Source organism: Falco biarmicus, chromosome 8 (assembly GCF_023638135.1).
Source record: "Falco biarmicus isolate bFalBia1 chromosome 8, bFalBia1.pri, whole genome shotgun sequence".
NCBI classification, from domain to species: Eukaryota; Metazoa; Chordata; class Aves; order Falconiformes; family Falconidae; genus Falco; species Falco biarmicus.
Window position 1 is genome coordinate 5653679 of NC_079295.1, and position 25099 is coordinate 5678777.

General features: G+C 40.4%; 1 protein-coding gene across 1 annotated transcript in view; it reads left to right on the forward strand.

The window, feature by feature from the left end:
* The first annotated feature begins 359 nt into the window (after positions 1-359).
* The window catches only part of COL5A2 (collagen type V alpha 2 chain), a 113067-nt gene continuing 88327 nt past the window's right edge, over positions 360-25099 (forward strand). Inside the window, exon 1 of the mRNA XM_056349466.1 lies at positions 360-929. Coding sequence (XP_056205441.1) covers positions 830-929 — 100 coding nt within the window. The 5' untranslated portion in view covers positions 360-829. The remainder of the gene's footprint in view (positions 930-25099) is intronic.

The following is a 25099-nucleotide window of genomic DNA, read 5'->3' on the forward strand; positions in this document are numbered from 1 at the left end:
TATCGAGTGCCTTCCAGAGGTTTGCAAGAGTCTTCCCAGCTGATAGACAGTAAATAGAGAACATGCCAAGCATCTGAGGAAAGATTATTTGGAAAACTGGGAGAGATGATTCCCCTTTGGGGGGAAAGGGTGGTTATTTACAGGTTCCCAAAACAAGCTGCCTTGATAGCTCTGTGGCCCCTCTGAGGGACTGGTCTCATGTTTGATAATGCAGCTACAGCAAGGCGGGGGGGCAGTTATCAAGGGAGAGGAGGAAATCCTCCTCTCGGCAAGCTGGAAGGGATCAAGTTCCTAGTATGGGAATCTGCTCCAAAAGGGGCTATACCCTCTGTTCCCAGAAAGCCTGGGCTGGGTGTGTTAAAAGCAGAGCTTTCCCTCCCTGACAGCTTCATCCTGAGCTATGCTTTTGCTTTCATAATAAATGGTCCTGACCCAGCATATACACTGCACAGCAGCAGGAAAATATCCTGCAAGTGTAGTCGTAAAGAGAAAAGTTCAAGGAAGAGTGAAGCCAGCTCTGATTCGGTTATTTACCATCAATCAGGCTGTTGCTTGGCAGGGAGTGGATGATTAGGAGCTTGAATGAGCTGAAAAGGGGCAGGAAGAGAAGTGGAGGCAGCATTCTTCCTATTTAAAGCTGCATCCCCTGAAAGGAGTGTTTGCAGACTGCGCTGGAGCTGGTGCTGAAAAAAAAGGGCTCGCAGACTTTGTGCTGGAACTGATGCTGAAAGGCAGCGAGACTCCCCAGCTGGCTTCATGGTGCTAAAATAACCTTATGTTTCTGCGCTTTTTGCTGCCCAGGAGGATACATGCCTCATAGCTAGGCGTGATGGCAATCTGGGTACAAACGAGAACTTTTTTCATCCTTGTTGCTTTATTAGGCCGATTTGTAACCATAAAAGCGCAAGAGGAGGAAGAATATGACGCTGGTGAGTTTCTCGCTCTCCCTCTAGAATGATTATAGTAATTCCCCGCTCTGTGCACGCAGTGGGCTCGCCGTGTGATCTGGGTGGTAAGCGGACTGGAAAACCTCTGGGGTGGAAGGGTAACAGGAGTTTTGCTTTTATAGACGTAAGTGAAGGGGGCTGAGAGGTTTGCGTCTCCAGCTTCTGGCCAGGAGACGGAGGGAGCTTGGAGCCGGGGCTCCGCGGGCGGCAGGCGGTGGGGTTGCGGGGGGCTGAGCCCCGCTGTCCCGGCTGGGGGGGCTGGGTCCTGCTGCCCACCCGCGGCTGCGGCCGTGGGGACGGTTGCAACAAAAGAAAGTGCCGGGGACGGGGCTGAAGGGAGAGCAAGCTGAGCTGGGAGAAGTAAACACAGAAGCCTCGCGCAGGGCGGAGTCGTTTGCGCTGAGCTACATCTGCATTCTCACATTCTTTGTTTTAGGGAAATAGAGAAACGTGGATTTCCTTAACTCCCCCCTCCTTTTTCCTCCTTTCTTTATTTTTCTTCTTTTTTCTTTTCTTTTTTTCTCTTCTTTTTTCCTCCTTTTTTCTTCCTTTTTAAATCTTTTTCCTTCTTTTAATCTTTTTTCCTTTTTTCAAAAACTTTTTTGTTGTTCTCTTTTTTTTTTTTTTTTTTTTTTTTTCCTTTCTTTCTCCCCTGCCGCCTTTTCCTCTCCCTGTCTTTCCCCCTTTGCCTCCTTCCCCTGCTGTCGCTGGCGGGGCTGCCTGCTCCCCACCTTGGCAGAGCCGCGCTGGGTCCGGTCCCTAGCAAGCTCTGTGGGTGCAGGAGGGCTGGCAAGCTGCCTACCTGACCTGTGTAACCTGCGCTCCCTTGGGCTGCTTTCTGGCTGTCTGGATGTAATATTGGTCCAGTGCCTGAGAAAGGGAGACTGGTGGTCAGGGGAACGCGCTGTGCCAGCGCCCTTCCATCACTCCGGCTGGATGTCCTGCTGTACGTTGATTTCCTGAAATGTGAGCAGGCTGGTTACAGGACACTCCGTAGCTGTTGTACTCCTGAACGTACTTGCTAGGCTTCTCATACGTAACACCGGCTTCTATTCCAAATAATACCTAACAAAGGGATGAATACATTCCCCTACAATAGAACTCACAGTTATTTTATTGTGTGTTTTCAAGAGTTTTTCATTTTTCTCGTAACTGAACTTTTCTGATAATACGCGGCATTGCACAAGTGAGGAGGAATCAAAGCCCGATGAATAAAACAACACAGTAATTCTGAAACTTTTGTTCTACAAAGCAAAATGAGACTCTGCACAGCTGTGGAAGAAGTCCCATAGAGGGGGCACTTTGTATAATTTTCGGAGTATAATTCATGTACTTGCCATAAAGGGAGGCAAATATTATGCGTGTTTCGGTTACATATAAAGCCCAAGAAAACACTTGTGAAAATATTGGCTTCATTTTTTGGTATCTGTTTTGTAAAAATGATAGCTTTTTTGCTGCTTAAAAAGAAAAAAAGACAGGTTTTATGTGAGATTTCTGTGGGGTTATTATGGGTCATTCACTAGTTTGTTGCTGTTATGGAAATTAGGGGATGAGCCAGTAATGTAGCAACACCTTCTGGGATGTACTTCCCATACGCTGATGGCTGAGAAAACGGAGAGGTACGTGGTAAGTCAGAGAGCAAAACATGTTGTAATGAATTAGTGACATCTGTTTGCACTTACTTCACTTATTCGTCTTCCTGTTTGAGAATGTAATAGCCCGTCTACCATTCAACAGTGTTCATTTTATTAAAAAAAAAATACAAACCCAAGCTATTTGAGTGTGTTGTGTGGGATGGTGCACAGTGAGGAAGAAGAGGGGGCGGTACATCCTACACATTGGTCTGGTTTAACTGTATAAACAAGGGGTTTAAATTTTTATTTAGCTCCTGATTGAAGCCCGCAGAAGCTGCAGAACGGGCAGGTTTTTACCCTTAGTTTGTCTTGGGTTTGGTACTTGTGCAGAGGTCTGACATTAGTGTACATTGTATTGTGCTGCAGCTGCTTCACTTCTCCACATTCAGTTGGTCCAGTGTGTCACCTGAATACAAGTGTTGTGGTAGACAAATATTGGAGGCATCTGTGGAAGCAGGGAAGGTGCTTCAGGAAGCTTATGTTAGAAAAAAACTGTCAGACTGCCAGAAAGTACATATACTAGTGTTTTACTGGTCATTTTTCATGCCAAATCCGAGAAAAAAAACATGAAGGACTAAACACCAGTTACCAACCTCAACCACAGTAGAAGAAAGAAATAGTTTTGGCAGATCTATGTTACAGAATTTATCATGATAAGGGTGTGATATTGACAGATAAGTTGATTATAGTAAAGCAGGTAAAATGGTTGAAAACCAGTTTAATGTAAGCGCCATAATACTACCTCAGGACAAGTATACTGCTTAACATTTTCTTTTTTTGGCACTTACCATTGCTGTGCTTTTAAGTAACGCCAGTTTCTATATTAATTTTTTTCTCTTGGAACCATTGCAGATCGATCTGTTTTGTTCAGGAACGCTTGGCTGGTAGTGCTAGATAGTACACACACTTAAAAGGCAGGTAAAACCCTGGAAAACAGGCACTTTCAAACCTAGTGCAACAAAATTGGTCATCTTGAGATGGGCTGTTTTAAATGTGCCTATTTAAAAGTTATTTAGGAATAAAGTCGGCATTGCAAAATCCTAGAAAGACTGGAAGATCCTGGGTTTAATTCCTGTGTAGGGGCCCAGACTAGCTGAGAAATGCAGTAGGGCTAAAAACTGCCTAGGAGATGGCTGAAATTATGTGCCATTTAAGCCCTGAACACTTGGAAGCCCTGAATATTTGATGTAGGGATATCCACATGCTGTATGATTCCTCTTTCCTTAGGACTCAGGATAGAGGAAACTACTAGCAGTGCATGCTGCTGGGACCCTTTTCCCTCTACCTGTGAGGGTAAATGTGATTGCTTTCTTCAGAAAAGTTGTTTAAGAAAACTAGGAACACGCCTTCAGTGGAAAATCTGTTAACTTGAATCAGGGCTGAAATTGGGGGAATCGGCTCCTTCAAAAGGACTTGCCTGTGCCAAATTGCACATGGGCATGGCAGTGATGGTCCGTTGCCACCATCCCCTGTATTTCTCACTGCAGTCCTCCACTTGCCTTTAGGTTCTCATCAGTTTCTACAACACACCCTTGTCTGTGAATTTTGTGGCGATTTATCCTTCCCTGTCCCACTCCTGTAGTGTCAGCCCCACTTCAGCTGAGATGTGAGCCCTGGTATGAATTTAAAAGTATCTAATTTGCCTGGTTCAACAGCGTGAGCTAGCAAAGACAAACAATGGCCATTCCATTTGAGTTCATGTTTATCTTTGCCTTCTCTGAATTCTCCAGGTCTTTCACTTTGCCTGGAAACTAGGCAAAGGAGAGAGGAGGATGGTCTGGCCTTAATGGAGACAGAAACAGCTCAGTTGGCTGAATAGGGGCTATTAAATATGTCCATTATTCCCTCACTGATATTAGTAGCCTCTTTTCTCCCTAAAGATGATGCCTCTGTTGCACAGTCTCCTCGCTGGGGCAAGTGTTGGGTATATGATGGCAAGGGAAATTCAGCTGTAGCTAGGAGGAGGTAAGCGAGTAACTGAGCATTCATGCCAGATGGTTCGTTGGTTTTTATGGGTCTTTCATCTTTGTAAATAGTCCTCAACGCTCCTAAGGAGAAGGATAATGATTTTATATGAAAGATGTGGGGACGAAATCGGTCTTGCTAATTCTCACAGTTTTAGCAAGAATCTTATGATACTTGGAATCATAGAATTGTTTAGATTGGAAAAGATGTTTAAGATCACTGAGTCCACCTGTTAACACAGCAGTGCCAAGGCCACCACTGAACCATGTCCTTCAGGGCTGCATCTGTGTGTTTTTTAAACCCCTCCAGGGATGGTGACCCTACCGCCTCCCTGGGCAGCCTGTCCCAGGGCTTCACCGCCCTTTTGGTGGAGAAATGTTCCCTCACACCCAACCTAAACCTCCCCTGGCGCAGGGAGGTTTACTGGGAATTCACAGTTCTTTGGGGTCTGACTTACGACTCCAGAATATTTGTGGTTGTGTTCCCTGCCTGTAAAAGTGTGGGAAGGAGATTCTACAGAGAAATTTCCCCAAGAAGAGTCTTCAAGAATATTCTTCCTGCTCAGACTAAGCAAACTTGTGCTCAAAAATATGGAATACGTAAAACTGAGGGTCATGTTAAGCTCTCCATATTAGCTTGTTTTTTTTAGAAAATACTTTGTGGTTGAAGAATAATTGTGTACTGTGGTCGTTAGTGCAGGCATATTTTTTTGCCACAGTGTTTACAGATACAGATTATTGCCAAATGGTCATTTCATGCTCTCGTTTGCATTTTGGCACGCTCACACTTCATTTCTTAGTGAAGTCCTTTCATTTTTGTAATTTGTTTCAATATGATAACGTTTTATTTAGGTTTTTTGTTAATGTAAAACATTGCAGGATTGGTTCTGTTTAACAATCGTGTATATATAAACATAAAAATAAGCCCTTTTCAATTTGTTAACTCTTTAGAAGTTTTCAGAAAAAATAAATGTCCGCTAAACCCCTCAATTTGTAATAAGATTTACCCAGGAAACCCTGCTTAGGAGCAGCTCCTGGTATATGAATAGTATTTAGTATTTCTCTCTGAGTTAACTAGAAGTTATATCATTTTTCTGTGGTTAGAATTAGAACTGGTCAACTCACCACATTACTTGGGTTTTGGTGTTTTGTGAGACAAGCAGCACAGGGATTCTTGTGTGTACGTGTGGGGGAGCAGAAACTCTGAAGGCAGACCTTCATGCAAGACTATGATCCTTTAAAAAAAACCGAGCAGATGTTCATGGCCTGTGTGCAACTATTTTTCCATATACAGAGAAAGGCAATGAACTCAGTGCCAAAAAATAATAAAGTAATAATAAAAAAATAGTCGAAATTCCAGCCAGAGGCATGTGATCTATCCTTATATGTACACTGATTGTTTCACCCATGTTTATCTTTGTGACCCTGCACATTTTTGTGTGTAAATTCCTGGTGATATACTATATTTTTCTCAGAAATTCTTCTTCGAAAGAATAAATGAAGGTGCCAATCCAGTGGATTCTCAGTTGGGTCAAGGAAGAGAGGCTGGGCTTGCACTTGAACTTATTTTATAGACAAAAGAACCGATTCTTAATCTAATGCACAGGCCAAAACTTGAGTGTAAAATGAGTAAATTAATCAGATTAACTCAGAATTTCAGTTTTCAACAAAGGCTTCTTGGAGTTTGAACTTTCAGAGCACGAGGAAAGATTGTTGTACTGGCAGCCTGAAATCTCAAACTGCAACAGATCCGCCTTGTTAAACCGCCCTTTGAAGCCCTGGTGAGACTGTAACGTGCAGGAGGTCAGATACAATTTGAACTGCAACGTCTGATGCATTGATTCAAAGGGTAATGAGAAAGGAATGAGGGAAATGTGTTTGTTTCTGTCGTCAAAAATAAGTGTTAAGAAATCAGGTACTTTCAAGCTGGAGAAAAATGGCTTCTAAGTCACATAACACCTTGAGGATGAGAGGTACCTCAGAGGCGATGCTGTGTACTGTTTACATCTTTAATGTAATCAATACGTTGTGTCACAGATTATTCTGTGATTTATGCTTTTCCTGACTTAAATTCTGAGAAATGTGAAGAGTTAGTGCTGTTGCTGAGCTACCAGAAAGGATAAACCAGCGATACTGTCTATAGAAGTGACACAACAATTTGTTCATATAAATTCTTTTTTTATAGGTTGATTTATAGTTACAAAAACAATAGCATGCGGTAGGCTTTGGATGCTGATAAGCCCCCAGTGCTATGGTAATTAAAATATCCAAACCATTACTTACAATTATCTTTTCTTAGTAAGCAACGTACATTTTTCATAGCCTGCTGTGCTGTCTTTTATTCATGTAGTGAGAAACAATTCCATTATTCCACTATCCCACCCGCGTTTGCTGCGGAAAGGTCATGTGTTATATAAGCATGAAGACTAAGAATGGTTGTCAGAGGGCCAGCGGTGGGATGCTCCCTGTACGGGGAACCTCTATTCATGCACACCCTTGGGATTCCTTGTTTATTAGCTGCTGAAGATAGGTCTTGTCTTTGGAGGGCTGGTCTAAGCGTTGTTCCTTGGCCATGCTGCTGCCAGCTCAAACTTGATTGGAGTTTTGGAGAATTTGTGTTTTTTCTGCAGCTTTGTGTAAATAGTACAGTTGGGAGAATGATGTAATGGGGTTGGTTTTATACTGAAAAAATTCCACGGTGTTTTGTGTCTTTGCTAGTTTTCATTTATAGCCTTTGGATTATGTAACGGTAGCATGGGGGGGACTAAAGAATTAATTTGAATCTCTGTGCCCCTGTTTTTTTGGATAATGTGACTGAGCAGAAACACAAGCAGCGACTGATACTGCTGGCAGGAATTCAGAGTTTTGGACATGAACTCGCTTAGAGTAGGAACAGAAGAGTAAACTGTCTCTCGGAGGCCTGATCCCTGCTGTGCGGTAGATGTCTGGCTGAGAAGGTCCGTACAGTATCTTCTCCAACTGCTCTTTGGCCAGGAGCTGCCTGCCAGCGTCCTTCGGCAGGCTGCCCGTCTGAAGGGAGGCATTAACGGCACAATGGCAGCATGGTGCGGCGAGGGATTAAGGGAGATAAAAGGTATCGTCCTGAGTCTTTCCTGGGCCAGTTGCTCCAAGGTGAATACTGCACATTAGATGGTAACAAAAATAGAAGCTAAAAGCCAGGAAGAAACTGTTCCTCATTTAAGAAGGCCTGTCCCTGGATAGTTGTGTTACTACAGGTAACCTCAGAGGTTATGCTGAGGGTTTTGTTTAAAGCCGTCCTCCCTCTTCCAAGAAACCATAGAAGACCTTGACTGATATTTAATCACTTTCTAGTCTGAAGTCTTATGTCTCTTGTCCTGTTAAATATCCCAGTAGGTCAAGAAAAAATTTTTAAGGAAAAAAATAAAGCAGAAGCAGTGAACAGAAGCTGTGCTTGCTTGCTTGATTGCCTGTTTTCCACCCAGCTTTTCACAAATATTTCCTTTACAGGCTTCTACCAAATCTCTTGATCTGATGAAAATGTGATGTAATGACGTACTGATTGCTATCTTATGATAATTATTTTTGTCTCATTTTCTGTCTGTTTTAAAGTGTTATTTTTGTCAGCTGCAGTGCCTTAAGCATTCCAAATACTGAGTCTCGCATGCTCGATGGTTGGATAACAGCATTCCGTGGCGCATTGTTGAGATAAATAATTGAAATCTCACTGGCAAGAGGAACTTACTTCAGACTAGGATATATGATTAGGTTTGTTAGACATATAAGGATGATTTAGCCATCTTTAAGCCATCAGTGCTATTTTAGGTAAATCAAGTTACCTTGAATGATGAACATTCAGTTGACCCAAATTATGAATTTTAATTATCAGTAACAAGTAATACAATAAATAAAAATGTATTTTTTTTAATACAGTATGATCTATATTTGGCTTTCTCACATTAATGATGAGCCTCTTAGTAGGAAAGATACCACTGAGTGGCCGGATCATCTCACTCCTCCTCTAAAACTCCTGGCTGTTTTCTGAAATTCCTCTTCCCATCACAAAATGAGAACATACTTTAATGTCACTTATCTTCACGTGTGTCCCAGACCCAATGGTAGTGATGCTTTGCACAAGAGGTTAAGGTCAAGAAAGGAGAGCATTCTCTGTGGCAGCTGTGACCAGACCCATAGAAACCTGCCAACTAGATGAACTGAAACAGCGATTAACCGCTGAGGGCTCCAGCTAGCAAACCACCTTGTGGTTCTGGGGTTGTCCTGGCTTAATGTTACCTAACAGCATGGCTGCTGATCCCAAACTGGCTGAAGGTGCCTTTATTTAATAATGTATTATTGCTACAAGGCAAGCTCACTTATTACAGTTCTGGAAAAATCCTGATTTATTCAACAGGAACTTTGAAAATCAGTTAGACTTCAGGTCTTTGGAGATAGGAACAGATCTTTCCAAAATAGTTTAGGAGTCAGACTTGCAGATGGGACTGTAGCATCCCTAAGGGAGGACTTGAGCATCATTCATTGTGTGCACTGTTGAATTATAACTAACTTGGTTGTTGTTACCGGGCAAGGACGTTGCAGAGTTCCTGTTCCTGCCCCCCCCCCCCCCCCCCCCCCAATAATTTTAAAAGGCTTTATGCTGTGTTGATGTAAAAATGTTTGATTGCTAGTAAAGCATTTGGCTCACTTTCTTAGGAAATCTTAAAGTTAGTATTGGCTTGAATGTTGCTGTGGTGAGCGGTGGGAGAATTAAATAAAGGTGTGTGATTGAGTAATGTATCTTCATTGTGGATGGAACCTCATGGGTTCACAGACAGTCTTCTGTAATCTGGACCAGGAAAGAAACAGGATGTTAACAAAATTCACAGATGATAATGAGTAATGAAATACTTGCCATCTGTGCAAAAATATGGGTAAGAAATACAAAGAAGAGAATTATCTTTAAAACGTGTAAGCGGGAGTGATGAAAACGACAGAGTTTGCGTTGTGCTCTGTAATCAGAGCAGGCTAAAACTAAGGAGGCTCTTCTTTGGCACATAGTAGGAATCGGTGAAGAGAAATGTGGTTCTTAGGATCCATTAGGCAGAAAAACACAAGGAAAAGAATGAGAGGCTTTTTTTCATCCTTCAGTAATCAAGTCCAATGTCAGCTTATGCGGTAATTTATGGGGGAAAAAAAAGGTGATAAAATGGAAATTTAGGTGACCCAGACTTGAATAAGACAGATGTTCTGAGGACTGAATGTCTTTTATTTGAGGTTTTTGCCATGTGCACACCTGCCAGACTGAGTAATCCTCAGTGTGTCCAAAGCTTTGAGAAGGGAAGATGAAGGGAAGCAAAAGAAGCAGGAGCTTCCAGAGAGGCATGGGGTGCCAGGTGCGGCTCGTGCCTCTTGAGGAGCTCTTGGCTCTGCGCGACTGAGGTGTTATTACCCTATTGTGACCTCAGGGTGAGGAAAAGGAGTGAAAATAGTTTGCATTTTCCACTCCTTCAGAGGCACAGACAGGAAGTAGTATCTCTCTTCCTTTGTATTAATTTTCCATTGAAGGAATGGCTTCTTTTATTACAAAATCCCCAAACCCAACACACTCTAATGCATGCATTGAAAATCTAGTGGTTTCTGAAAGCAAAGGTAATCAACTTCATGATGCAGTTAAAGAACCTGCAATGTTGAAGTTGTATTTTCTTTAACTCACGCAGACCATACAAGAGCTTTTCACATGCTATATATCCAAATTGACAGTGTTTCTTCAGGCCTGTGAGGCATTAAAACAATGTTTTTAACAAAGGGCTTACAAGTCAGAATTGTTGCATTATGCCTGCTTTGTATCTTATGGCACACAGCATCTGACATGTTAGCTATCCTATATTTTAATGATTGCTCGAACTGAGTCCCGAAGAGGAATCCATGTGGCAACAACTTCTGAAGACACCGTTAAGACTTTTACTGACTTTGTGTTCAAATCATAGCACTTTTGATGTCATCATTCCAAACATATCATACAAAAGACTCTAGGTTTTATATGTGAGATCTCATTTTGTCCATTAGTGCCGCCCCCCCCCCCCCCCCCCCCAAATCTTAGTAAAAAAATATTTCAATTTCAAATTGCATGCACTAGGTAAAGAACACAATTCTGAATGTAGCTTATTGCTTCCTATTTATTTTAAAAATCGGTAATGTAGAACTCTCTCAAATTAGGAATGTTTGGGGTTACCAGTATACATGCTAAAATTCTAAAAATAAAATCATGTATATTTGTAACTTAATGTGCGTTAAATTTTAGAGTAGTGTAATAGGGAATGCATTTTATATATACACAGATATATATACACACACACATATATATAAAGTGTGGTGTCTTAAGACATCAGACATTCCCACTGTATAGGAACTACATTGCAAGGCAGATGCATCTCGCTGGTGAAAGTAATAGAGGATGATTTCCAGATGTTTAAATGCTTGCTTTGGCAAGAGTCAGAAAATACTGGAACACGCATTGGCAACAAAGGAAGAGAAGAGCTTGATGTAAGAGGCACCAAGCGTGGTGACAAGCAAGGCAGAACATGGAAAACGGAGCTATGTGGAGAAGGAAGAGCCAACACAACTGTATGGCTGCAGGGGCAGCACTGAATCTTGGAATTGTGCTGATGATTGGCAGAGTGCCTTCGGAAGCCCGCTTCAGAAATTAGAACTGAGATTAGGGAAATTGTCCTTTACCTTTTAAAACTTTTGCTGTAGTGATAGAAAATTTTTTCTAAACCTGAACGCTGAGATTGAGTAGCTTGAGCATGCTTTGATTTCATGGTACCTTAAAGTGCAGGACCCTCCTATGAATTTGTGCGGTGCTGAGCACAAAGCATCCTTGATCTCAAATGAAGCCTGAGGGTACTACTGTAATATATGTACTGAGTCACCATGCTAATAATATATTTCTTCAATTGCATGGATTTTCGTGTTGAATAGCTGACTAGTTTCAGAAGTGGAATCTGGCTCCTCAGCAAAGAAATCTCTAGACAGTGAATCACACCTCTGTAGCCGTACCATGTTGTATCAAAATGTTCCCACTCCTTGGTTTGTTTTTTTTTTATTTTTTTGGGGGGGCAGGGTGCGATGGTGGGGAGAGAAGAGTTAAACCTTGTTCTCCTCAAGCTGTGCATGGTTGCCCTTATGAAGAATGCTAGGGCCAGCCAGTGCTCTAATTTTTATTACTAATATCTTTGTAACAGTTTTAGAATTGAGGCTATAGAGCACTTAGGGGTTTTTTTTGGTTGTGGGTATTTTTTTTTTTTCTTTCTTTCTTTTTCCAGCTGTTCTCTGTCTCTTTGAGCCTTCCCTGGTTTCCTAGGAAACCTTTGCAGGACAGAATTTGTCTATTTTATAGGCACTGTGCAAGATAGGCAGTTTATTTTGTTTGTGTTTGAAAGTAATGAATACAGAAAGTAAATATTTGGTGATCTAAATCTGCCATTCAGGAGAGTAATTTGGAAATCTGACTTGAAGCACATGAATAGCCTTATTTCTTGTAGTGAGGTGACTTCTGCGTAGTTTGTTTGCCCCTTAATGAATTAAAACTTTCATTATTTCAGTTTTTCATGTAAAAGAGGGCAACAGACATCAGGATCTATTTGTCTGAAGTAAGTATGAATTAGGAAAATTGACAGCAGTGAGTTACTTGTAATAAAAGAGTAGTTAGAAATCTTTTATCAATTACACTGAAAAATGTTAAGTGCACATAGAGATGATTTTCGTATAAGCAGTGTTTTTAAAATCTGTTATCCCTGGAGTATTAGAGCTATGCAGGCTTTCTGTAATAACCCCCCCAGACGAAGTCGTGCTGAGTTTTGCTATCCTTTTGCACAGATTCATGTGATTTTGACCGAAGATTGCTTTCAGTTGTGAGCAAATGTCACTACACAAACACAGCCTGGTTTCTGGTTTCAGGGGGACCCAAGGGAATCTCAGAGGCTTTGCTTTGAGTTTTCTCCATGCTCAGGTCTGACACAGAAAAAATCTTTGCATCATCTCAGTACAGAAAAGCAAGTTAAGCCTTTCAGGGTTCTAAAGATGGTCCACGTGCTTAGTATGACAGATGAACATCTGGTAAATTTTACATGAAGCTACAGGATGTTCAATAAAGACTTAAAATTGGGACAGAATTAAGCATGCCTGATCTGGATAGTGACTTGACATTTGGTGTGTGTGACATCCTAATCTGTAGCTCTGCCTGGGAGAAAGCCGCTGAGCGATGGCAGGAGGAGGAAATGTGACTGTGCCTGGGAAGGGGAGGCTCCTGCCATCCCGCTTGCTAACAGGACATAGCTGTGGCTTAGGCTGTCTTATAAATGTCAGCGAGCGTTGCCTCAATGCCATGAGAAGAAACTTTCTGGTGTGATAGTTCCCTGCCTTTCTCCTACTGGGACAGGAATCAACTGAGAAATTCATGGCACGCAGGGTTTCAAAATGCGATGTGAGAGAGCAAGATCCTGCTGCTCTGCTTCATGTCTGCATCAAATGTCCCTGCTTTCAAAACCCCGATTACTTCATTGGTACTACTTGGCGAGTAGGGGTCCCTTGAGAAAAGGAGTAAGACTTTTTAAAATGTTATTTATATTTTAGTCTACTTATCCTGTAGCTTAAATGTTTCAACTTCTGAAAAAGAAGTCTGAAAACATAGCTAAACCACATTACTGCTTTTGAGGTAAAGTTGGTCTGTGCCCTGAAGGATGATGAGTTGAAGGGAAAGCATATGCTGTTAGGTAGGTAGTATTGTTACCCAGACTTACTAGCCACCGATACTCAGATTAGCTGGGACACTCCTAGGATCCAGGAGTGTGTAGCTTCCTCAAATAGTTACTTAAGGGCTTTGTTCTTGGAGAAAGCTGTGAGGCACTGTGCAGCAGTTACTGCAGTGAACTACAGGGTGAGTATAGGCCGTCTTGGGTCCGTGTGTAAAGGCCATTCTCCAGTTTGTCCGGTGTTTCCACCCCCAAGCAAGAAAAAAGGTTTGAATGGATCCCTACTCTCTCCCAGTGTAATGGTATAAAACTGAACCTGGGTAGGATTAATAGAGTGGTTCATCTTCTGGCTTTCAGTTGTTTACTTTGAAACCATAGGTTTGAGGCTGGGTTAGCAAAAGGGTAGACTTTTACTAAAAGTAGTTTCTAGGGACTGTTTGTTAGAACTATTGGCTTATACTTCTGGTCACAAAAAATAGGAATCAGAATGATTTTTAATTTTTTCCCTGAGTTGGATTTTGTTTCTTCATAAAATGGCTAAATTAACTCTCCATCTTATTCTTGGAAGGGTGTGTGTGTCTGCGTTCTTTTTTTAATTTTTCTTTATTCTAATCTCCTCCCTCATGCAGGCTGAAAGACTGAAATTCCTCCTTGAAGTATGCAAGACTTAGAATTCTCGAAGTCATTTGTTTATACAGTGTGATGCAGTTCACAATGAAATGTAAATACCAGGACTCTGATGCTCCTGCTTTTGCAGCTAGCATTGATTTAAATCTGTTTATTAAAATGGCAGAATGAGCTTTAGGTCATTTTGTCACAGTCAGGCAAGACAAATAGGTAATTATTATAAGCCCTTTTGATACCTAACAAACTGTGATGTTTGAGGCTAGATCTTGCTTAGACCTGGTTCCCTTAGTCCTTGTCTCAGTAGGTAGAAGGTGAGGTTTTTTCCAGGGGTGGTGATGGTGGTATAAGTTTTCTTGTTTTTTTTTTGGGGGGGGGGAGTTTTGTTGTTTGGGTTTTTTTTTTTTTTTTTTGGTGGTGGTGGTGTGTGTGGGGTGGGGTGTTTTTTTTTGTTTTGCTTGTTGGTGTTTTGTTTTGGTTGGTTTGGTTTGATTTGGTTGCCATTTTCCTTTTTATTTTATCTTCCCCCTGGAGTTACCTAGTATAAATAAGGGGATCTGGCAAATGGTTTCAGAGCTAACGCAGGAGAAACTTTTCTTGCCCCTTTGTGTGTCCCATAAAAGCAATCCTTCGAGTACTGCTAGCCTTGCTCTGAGATGACAACAACAAATGGTATCCCACAACTCTGGTTAAGGCAAGTTTAATAAAAGAAATTGCATCAGTTGTTGCTGACAGTAGCCTCTGTCACATTGAAAAACATAGCTAATATCTTTGGCTTGTTTAGGAATAGCAGAATCAATTTTTCAGGAATATAGGTATTAAAAAGAAGAAGCAACAGCGGTGTAACCTGTAGGTCATTACAGACGCTATACCATTACAGCAATTAGAGTGGGGTTTTTTTATGCAATGCAGCACAATCTCTTTGGGCATCTGAAATGTTTCTTTTAAGTCTTAATCAACTAAATATATTCCCTGTTCCTAAAGGGTGATGTAGGCGTGTGCCATTCTTCATGTATAGCTGTGCTATACATTTTTGTAGCCCAGTAGTAGATTTGGGGCTGGGAGAAGTTGCAGATCTAGTCATTATCCCTACTGATAGATGTACTACTGAAGAACACAAAATATTTCTTCAAAATGCCTTTTCCCTCTGTTCTACCTTACACTAGTTTTCTTGGGGTTTTTTTTTCCTTCTTTGTTTTCCTGTTCCTATCCTGTGGGAGACACGTGGGAGCCTGCTACCAGACAGCTCTGGTTTTGGAAATGGAATTGTCTTCATGCAAATTGCCCGACAGGCATTGTTTTTCTTTCAGTACAACTAAATGCACTCACTGCCGTACTATGACGAGTCTGACATGCTTGCAAAATACAGGGTTTTGTAGCCTGTGAAGTCTCTGCTATGTTGTATGCGATTAAAGCTCAAGTTACACGGTGCGCCAGTGCTTTAGGTGGTGCTTACTCAGAGAAACTTTCTGCAGCAAGAAATGTGACTGGTGCCATGGAACATCCCTTATCTACTGAAAAGGAAAGATTTGGTGAAGCCTTGAATAGGCTGGTGTATGTGTTATTTAGGCTCTGTAAGAATGTTAAGAAGAAAAGAATAGAGAGTAGAAAAAATTTAAACATATTACAACTTCCATTGATCCAAACCGACTTTCCATTTTTGATTAAGGAGTATTCTCCCTGAGTTGCTGTGCGTTTGAGTTCTCTGTTTTTGTAACATGAATAGTGCAGCAATTACCTGAAATTAGTAAGCTGTTTGTTGTGTAGGAGTTTTCTAGTCAGTTTAAAGTGTTACCTGTATTCATAAGAAATTAATATTAAAAATTATGGTACCAGGACCTCAGGTGCTTGAGGTCTGATTTTAAGGGACTGAGTTTCTAAAGCAAGTTGTGAAGCCTGTGTGCAGCATAGTCTAGTTCAGCAGAACGCACCTCTGAGCCAGCACTACAGGCTCCTCTGATCCGTGCATCTTGGCGCTCAAACTCCCACAATGATTTTGTTCTTCAAGCACTGGTAGTTTTAAAACAGGAAGTAGAAAGTGGAAGATAAATTTTTCTCAAGATCTATTAACGTGCCTCGTTGATCGTATTTTAATATTCCTGTCTTAAGGAGAGTTTGAAATGGATTTTATTTCTGGATTATTTTGAAAGTATCGTATTTCTCTGTCATAGTAAAATGACAACCCCTTCCAAAACAGTCTACATACCAATGCCTTGTGCCTAAGTTTGGGTGTAAGGATGTTGCACTGCTCGTAAATAGGGGAATGGAAATGTAGAGTGATGAGATGTCTATCTCCAGCTGGTTCTGAATATTCTCTTTGGATGCTGATGAGGAGCACGCAGCAGGGAAGGCCCTCCCTACTGGTATATTCACATAGTGACCACCTTTTGGGTAAGGGTCTTTCACAGTGAGCTCTAGACATCTGCTTTACGTCAGGAATGTTTGAACGTATAGCTCAGTGGCAAGAGGATGTCTTGCAAAAGGCTGTCACACATTTTCTTATGCTCTTTGGAAGACACTTCTCTTACCAGAGAGATGATTTAACTGCATGCTATTCTGTTCTTTGACTGTTTATTAATAGATGAACATCTGGGATTTAATTTATTGCCCTTCAGATATTCTGAAGAGTAATTATGTTCTGAATGGAGCAATCGCAGGCTTTGTACCTTACAAGCTGGCTGCTCTGCCTCTGTGCCGGTCGCCGGTCTCCTCAGGGTGTATTGTTTTTGAGGAGAGCCTGCCAGTAACGAACGAGGCCTGTTTTCCATATTGACCTCAAACTGTACATAATTACCTAAATCCAGCCAACCATAACAATGAGGTGTGCATAGAAAATATGCTTCATAGAGGCATTTTATAGAGCTTGCAGTGCAGTTAAGTTGAAATTACATAGCTATTTATGGGAAATGTATGGTTAGTTATGCCCTCTGCTGCGCCTTCCCTCAGTTCCACGCCACAAAAGAAACACATCAGCTGTATCAGCACTGCTGTGAGGTTGGCTGCTGCTGTATTTTGGCTGGAAACGGTATTATTGAACAATAGGAATGCCTTTACGTCATTCTTTAATACCTTTGCAATAATGCTCATTTCCCAATGAGAGCAAGTTTAGCATAAAATGAATTTATTCTTTGACATTTTTAGTGCAGTCAATCAAGAGAGTCATTGCTCTGTATTCGTAAACATCTCCTGCCCGCTCCAGGCTTGATTGGTGAGCCTGTTGCTCAGCCCACAGTTAAGGGCCAGGGCATTAGGACTCTTACGAAGGTGCAGTTTCTCTCCAAAGTATGAGTGGGATGATGGAGGGAACTTCACTCTGGCAATGTGACATTTACTTAAGGCAGCGGAGCAGGATTTGGGCTTGCATGTGACTGGACATCCCTGCTGCTGAGCTGCCCCCTTCTTAGGGTGAGAAACGTGTTTTGGGCAGGGAATTTGCTTTTATTTGACTAAGATGTTGAATTTCTTCATTTTGCATGCCAGTTTTCCTTGCTCTGAGCAAGCTGAATAGTGACCAAATGAAAGTTCTTTTCATTGTAGGTGAATTACTTTGAGGGTAAAAATGAAGAATTGGTTTGTCTCCTATATACGGATTCCCATTTGTGAAAGAAACAATTAGTAAACTGATGATTGATTGATGATCCTAATTATGATACTGAGCTGACCTCTTCGTTGAAAAAGTTGAATAAACATGCCCATTTTTCTTGTTGTCCTTGATAGACTAGCATGAAAGTAAACAAAAGGATTAATTTCACATGAATGTTTCTAACAGTGGCGTTTTATTCCCACAACTAAGCTGATTGTGGAGTGGAAACTTAACTACGCATTTGATTCTTGTTCGACTTGGCACTGAACTAGCAACTCTAGGTATTTTACATGTAGTAGAAATATTTTTCATGCAGTAGGCATTGAAATAGCTTGAGGGAGAGACACCTGTGCAGATTTTCTGTATAACAAAGATAATAAACACTTTATTTGAATGTGTTATTAACAATTTTGTTGGGTTTGTGTTTTTGTGAGGTGTGGGGTTTTTTTTTTTTTTTGGGTTTTTTTTTTTTTTTAATGCAGCTCTCGGGAGGTTCATGTATTTTATTTATTTTTCCCTTTGGTCTGCAGTATGTAATATAAGTTCAGAGCTTGGGTGTGGCCGTAGGAAAATTGCTTGGAAATCAAAATCCCTGGAGCCGGTGCTGAGACCCAGGAGCAGTTGCTCATCCCAGGGTGACATCCAGGCTGCCGCTGTGTGCAGTGAGCCTGCTCTCCTTTCTTCTAGGCTGGCACCTTTAAATGCTTAAGCCAGTCTTTGTTATTTCTGAAATCAGCACAGAACCAGTGAAATAAAGGCAAGCCACCGTTTATTTACTTCAGCTTTCATGAAGCAGGCCTATCCCAAGCCCTAGGCAGCCTGCCATCAATTATCCACACAATTCATAACAATGAAAGCAAAAAAGCAGCAAACCATACCCACATTTGCCAACTGCCTTGGCTTAGGGGAAATGAAATCATCCAGCCCCTTATGTTCCCTTAGGGCCTGTAACTCTGCCCCTATCAAACATTTGTTCCAAAAACAAGCTATGTCTCTGTTGGAGTTAAAAATGTACATCTTAATATATTGCAACAGATCATGAAATTTCCTAGCTTAGAAAGCCGGCAGTGCCAAGCTCCTCTTCTATAGACTATAATTTCCTTTCTGAAGAGAGAAGAAGCATCTGGACCTACTCAGTCCCCAGTGCAGTATTCCTCCTCCACGTCAGCAAGCTGGAGCTCCAGTGCGACTGGCCAGGGTCAGCTGTGGACTGCCTGGAATCTTCTTATTAAACAAGCCCAGAGTTTTGGATCTGGACCAAACCCCAGAACTGAACACACTGGGACGTTTGAAAAGTCCTTTTTCAAAACCAGAACTCTGTTGCAAAAGGTCATCGATGCACACTGTGGACATTTCCCTGTCTGCTCTGAGTCTCAGACCTCAAGTACAAAAACTTCTCCCAGCAGAACTAACATTAAAAACTCAATTAACAGAGGGTTTTTCTTTCATTCATCTGTGCAACGAACAAGGGAAATAGGCTATGTTTTAACTTCTTGAGACCAGAATTAAACTGGCAGTTTAGGATTATTTTGGTTTAGTTAGAAAATATTGTTTAAAATGTTTGTTCTCAGCCACTGTCTCTTGGTAGAAATTTTCCAGTAATTAAACTTCTGTCAAAGGCCATAGTTGAATTGTGATAATATGAAGTTATAATGGGATGAATGGTAGATTTTTAATTTTGTGGAGAAGATGGTGTGATGTCTAATATCTGTCCTGGTTCTGTCTCCCTGGTTCTTTCTAGATTGCTGTTCTTCTGACTTTGCTAAGAGAAAATACAGTAACATTATTCTTTGCACCAGATTAATGCAAGAATTGTTGGCCACTGACAGGCTAGGGTGGATGGAGATGTACAAATGGGACTCTCGGTAGATGTCGATTGGGGAGATTCGAACAAGATGCCCCCAATGGAGACGAATTGTCTCCTGACCCTATTGGCCTTAAAAAAAACCCACCCCAAAACCTCACACTAAAAGCACAACACCCACACCCCTCCAGCACCCCCAGAAAGACCCAACAGCAGTCTGGGCTTCCCGGTTTTCTAGATGCTGCGTTTGAAGCCAGCTCCCACCCAGCACTTTTCCAAAAGGCTTGGCTGAGCAGTGCTGAAACTGCCTGCATCTGTAGCGTGGATTCTTTGGGGTTATTTTTCAACACCAAACAATTTTGCAGTATGTTCTTCCTTTGATTGCAATGTCATACTTGGGTAACTAATGCATGAAAAAATGCACTGTCAAGTCAGATTATTTGACTTACTGTCATGACACTTCTGTTTGGAAGAGGCAGATCTGGGAATGGATCTTCATCTGGTGTGAATTACAGTGCTTCCATTACTTCAGTGGAATAACTTACACAAGCCAAAGGTCTGCAACATTATCCAGAGACCAGGTGTGCCACATGTTTTGGGTTTTTCTCCCCATTGTCTGTAAAACTGCAATGTATGTATTAATGACTGGAGGCTTTCTAGCGTGGTGCTGATCTGTTCGTTGTGGTGTGTGTAGCTAATGTTAATCACAGTTAGCAATCATGCAATGAAAATATTATCCTTGCTAATGCTTACCTTGCATATAAAGTACATCCGTAAATTTGGAAGTATTCCCTTACCTCCAGGCTGTAATTTGGGGATAGGAGAAACTCCCATAATGCACACACATTTAAAGTGAAAAAAAAAAACCAACAAACCCAACAAAAACACACACACAAAAAACCAAAACCAACAAGAAAAAAACAAATAAAAATGTAACAATTCATTGTTTGCTACTTTTTGGGCCTTCCTCCAATGCAGCCCTGAAATGCCTGAATTAACGCTTGGATTAGGGCCTTGTCCTGTTGTTGGGATGCCGTTAGTGGGCAGTTCCACAGTTTGCTATGTCCTAATTAGAGAACGTGAGAGAGACGTGCTCTCCCCTCCGGGGTGAGACGCCAGGCCCAGCTTTGACCTCACACAAGTGCTCAGTTGATGCGTTTCAGAAACCACGTAATGTTACGGGTGAAAATGGCTGGATGTAGGGCCTGGTGAAGCTTGCATCAGGTTCAAATGTGGGCAATGATACAGGCAGGTTTCGGTGCATTAATTCCTAATCTGTAGCAGATTATCTAGTATTTTCACTGACACCGCTGTAAACTTTTGGAAAGAGGACCAGATCTTTTTGCCTGATCGCTAAGGACTTGGTTAAGTTCTCACTGGGGCTTCCAAGTGTTGCCATAAAATAGATGCTGATGGTACTAATAAAACTACTAATAATAGTAGCCATAGGAAGCTGGGCTGTCTCCTCCTGACTGAAATGTTTTATTATTTAAATAAAGTATTAGGACATCATCAAGCTTATGGTCCAGTAAAATGAATAAAATTAAACAGATTATTTATGTCCATGAATAACCATGTCATTCTTTCACATATTTTATGTTAAGCAGAAAAGCAGCTGATAAGATTAACATACAGATAAGAAGTTCAGGTAAATACAATTAGCTTGAGATCATGTCATATCCATATAGAAATTCCCTGATTGCTATGTGACACTTAATAGCATGGGGCAAGCTATAAAGCACATATAAAGGAATCTGTGTATGCATATGTGAGATAAAAGTAAAAAAAATGTTTATTACATTGCTGCTGAATGAATATTAGTGTAAATCATTTAAAAAGAAAAACAAGACATTGTGAATGTTGGCATGGTGAGATGTTATTTCTTTTCTTTCCCAACTTTTATGGGAACATTTAGGAACAATTTCCGCTTTAAAGATTCTTTCTTTTGTGGTCAAATTGCTGTATTTCCAAAGAAGAAGAAGAAGCAGAAAACTGTATAAAATAAATTTAACTTGTTTTGAAAAATTAAGCTTTTAATTTCATCAAACTTTACTAGAAAAAAATATACTTAAACATCAGGTTTTTTACCATTGGGAACTTTCTGAACTGATTTCCATGCCTAAGTATTCCTTAAAGCGATGAGATAAACAACCCCTGGCTCTTTCACAGTCTGTAGCTGCTTTTCTCCAAAGCTGGGAAGATCACCGCCCAGTGCCAGCTCATACCATCGATCATTGTCCCCGCTACAGTGCTGCCATGGATGTTTCCAGTATTGCTGACTTGATTCAAAATTTATGTAAATGGGTGAAAATGGACACAGGGCCAAAGAATTCACAAACCATGAAACTGGAGCAGGGGAAGAGTCGGGTCCTGTGTTGGGAGGAGATTTGTTGCTTTACTGGTTCCTTGCTTTGCAGGATCCTAGGCCAGGACTGAAATGGGGAGGGTTAGGGGTGAGGAAGGGAAAAGGGAACTATATCTTTCTTTTAGCCTTGCTCTAAGTCAGCACACATTTCCATTAAAGCTTAAGGTTTTTTTTTTTCTTTTAAAGAGCCTCAATTTCTGTGCTATTTTTAGTGTTCTCTAGAACTGGCCCAAAGCTAAGTCATGTGGGTGGATGTAAGTTATTGTTAAATATTATTTATTTGTTAATAATACACCTTGTGTTCCAGAACAAAAATAACCAACGAAATGTACATAAACAAAGTATATTAATGGCATGACCTACTCTTGCAGCTGAGTATCACGTCTTGAGATGTGATTTTTCCCTCCCCTCTTAAATGACTCTCTTCATTCCCCCCCACCGCCCCCACCCCCTTTAATAACATAACAGAAAAGGGCTGTAGTAGTTTGGGAAAATAGAAATACAGAGTATGACACTGACATCAGCTTTCTAAAATTCCATTCTGATAAGCATATGATTTTTTTTCTTTAATTCATATTTTTTTTCCAGTGGATAACAAAAATGAAAAAGGCTGTAGTAGTTTGGGAAAAAGGAAGTATGAAGTATGACACTGACATCAGCTTTCTAAAATTCCATTCTGACAAGTAATTTCTTTAGTTACATTAGATCTGGACACAAGTGCAATCAAAATATTTTGTAGCCAGTACGGAGAGGCAGGAAATGCTGTTAATCTTTGTGGTCTGTGGTATTTATTTTTATAGCTATGGATTAAAGCAGTCTCATATGGTTGGTATGTTGAAGCTGAGAAGACATATATTTGATAGTACTTAATATCTTGGCATCACATCGGTTTCCATAATTGCCTTTTCATTATACTATGCTGCTGCTTTTTCTTTTCCAGTGAACCAGATATCACACTGGCAGTTACCTGAGGAGATAGGACTGGCTCACTGTATTAATATCTCTACTGTGAATGTAAAGATGGCAAAACCCTTTCAAAAGAAAAAACTAAATTTCACTTTTTCTATATTTATAAATTAATTCAAAGTAAAAAGCTTAATTTATTTGCTTATTTATTGTTCTACCTATTTGGGACATTCTTTGCCTCCAGTGCTAGAAGTGTGAGAACTTAAGAGTTCTAAATCTGAAAAGAGTTCTAAATCTGAATGTCAGGAGTGTAGCTTTTAGTTTGGAAACATTTCTGAGTTGAGGTATGTTTGTCACTGCAGTGTAAGGAAAAAGACCACAGGTTCTGGCTGGTATTGCTGGAGAGTCAAGATACACAGTTCATTAAAAAAAAAAAAAAAAAAAAAAAAAAAGTTGTGCTTTCCCATTGTTAGCGGTCTCTGGTTGTGTTCAAGGCAGTGTAAGTAACTGTGTAGCAGCTGATGCTCTTTTCATGACTGTGCTGATAAAGCTTTAGTGTGGAGAAATTACATTTCTTTTAGAGATATGGAGGGGACTGATGATAGACAGAAGTTTATAGAGCAGAAGAAACAAGCAAAACTTACTGTGTAGTATTTAAGAGTAACATCTGTTCAAAAAGTGTGCATAGCAAGTTTAAAAAAATGGCTGTGGAGTATGTGTGTAGAAAGGAAACCAGTGGTATCCACCTAGACTGGAACTAAGCAAGTTGGAGGCAACCAGAAGCCATTTTTTCCACTGAAACAGCCACACCAAAGGATGAGATCCTTGCAGCAGAACTGCTTTGAGGAAAAAAGTACAAAAACTTGGGTACTGAACATCCATTGTTTGGACTTGATAATGGCTTTGCCAGCTCACGAGAAGAAATCGGACTGAAGCAGTACATTTGCTTGGTTGTTGTCTTCTGGCTCTCCCAGCTTTAGTTCGTTGAGCATGACAAAATATGACATGCAGTGTGTTACAGAGACTTTTGGCTGTGAAGTGCATAGTTTGGTCATTTTCAAGTTAAACTGAAAAAAACCAAAACCCACATACTTGTGGAGTGTCTGATAAAAACTGATGGATTTTTTTTTTTTACTCAGTGGATGAAAAAGTAGGTGCTTGGATGCGTTCTTTCACTACTGGTGGTATTGCATGTGACGTAGCTGTATTTGCAGGTAATGGATATCTCACTCAAAAATCTCTAAGGTGCTTTTAAAAATTATTAGCAAAATGCGCTAGAGAAATATAACTTGCTTGAGAAATATAACTCCATTCTTGCAGTATAATTAATCTCATTATAGTCCATTTCATTTATTTCATGACTTTTTAAGCAAAAGTGACAAGAAGTGAGGTGTGTGAGAGAGAAACTGGAACTAAAATGGTGACTAGGAGATGGCCAGATGATGTAAACCTAAAAAGTGAGCTTGGTCTTCTGGTGATATTATTTGTAGTGATGCGCTTTAGTCAGCTTGCTAACTCAGAGGGACTCACCTTACTTCAAAATTGGAGGAAGGTAAGCCCAGTTCCTTCAGATGTTTTTAGGACATGGCCAGAGAGGCAGATGAAATACAACATTACCCTTGGCAAACTTTAGGAACAAATTTCTTCACGTGGAACGGAACTGCATGACTTGTTACAATATATGATAAAACAAGCAATGGTGAAACAATCACAGAATATCTCAAGTTAAGGGACCCATAAGGATTGTTGAGTCCAACTCCTATGTTAAATGTTCCATGTTAACACCCAAATCAGCATTGCTGTTGAGAAGAAACTGAGCAACACACAATAGGTTTCAGTTTGATATTGAAAACGCTTGCCGATTTTATAAAAGCTATTAAATTACACAAATTAGATGTTAAATAGAATCTAGCTAAAAAAAACCAAAAAAGGTTATTTCCAACAGTGCAGACTAAGGTCAGCTTTCTGAAAAGTGACCTCTGGTTGGCCAGCCACAAAAAAAAAAAAAAAAAAAAAAAAAAAAAAAAAAAAAAAAGAGGAAGGAATGTACTTGATGAGTAGCTGAGCTGTCCTCAAAGTATCTCAAGATGAATAGGCCTACTATTTCAGAGAGGTAAAGATTTCAGTGTTCTAAATTGGGAGACTTTTAGGCCTGAATTTGAAAGGAGCAATTTATTTGCCCTTTTTACTTCAGGTTGAGTGGTAGTTGTACATCATTTCATTAGAAAACAACAATAAAAGAAATCTTTCCAGCTGAGCAACCAGAAACAAGGGACAACTTTCAAATATTACACATTCTGCTACTCTAAAAGAGGAACAAAGTAATATTATATAACCTAGGGGTTTTTTTGAAACTTCAAAGTGCTTAATATCTTTTGATGGGATTAATTATGTCTTGAAAATATTTTATGTAAATTAAATGCCATCTTAGATTATTGCTGTTTCGTGGTACAATAGAAAAAGGTCTCCTTAAATTATGAATTTCACAAATATTTTTCTTGCAGAATATTAATCATAACTAAAACATAGCATGCTGAAATAAT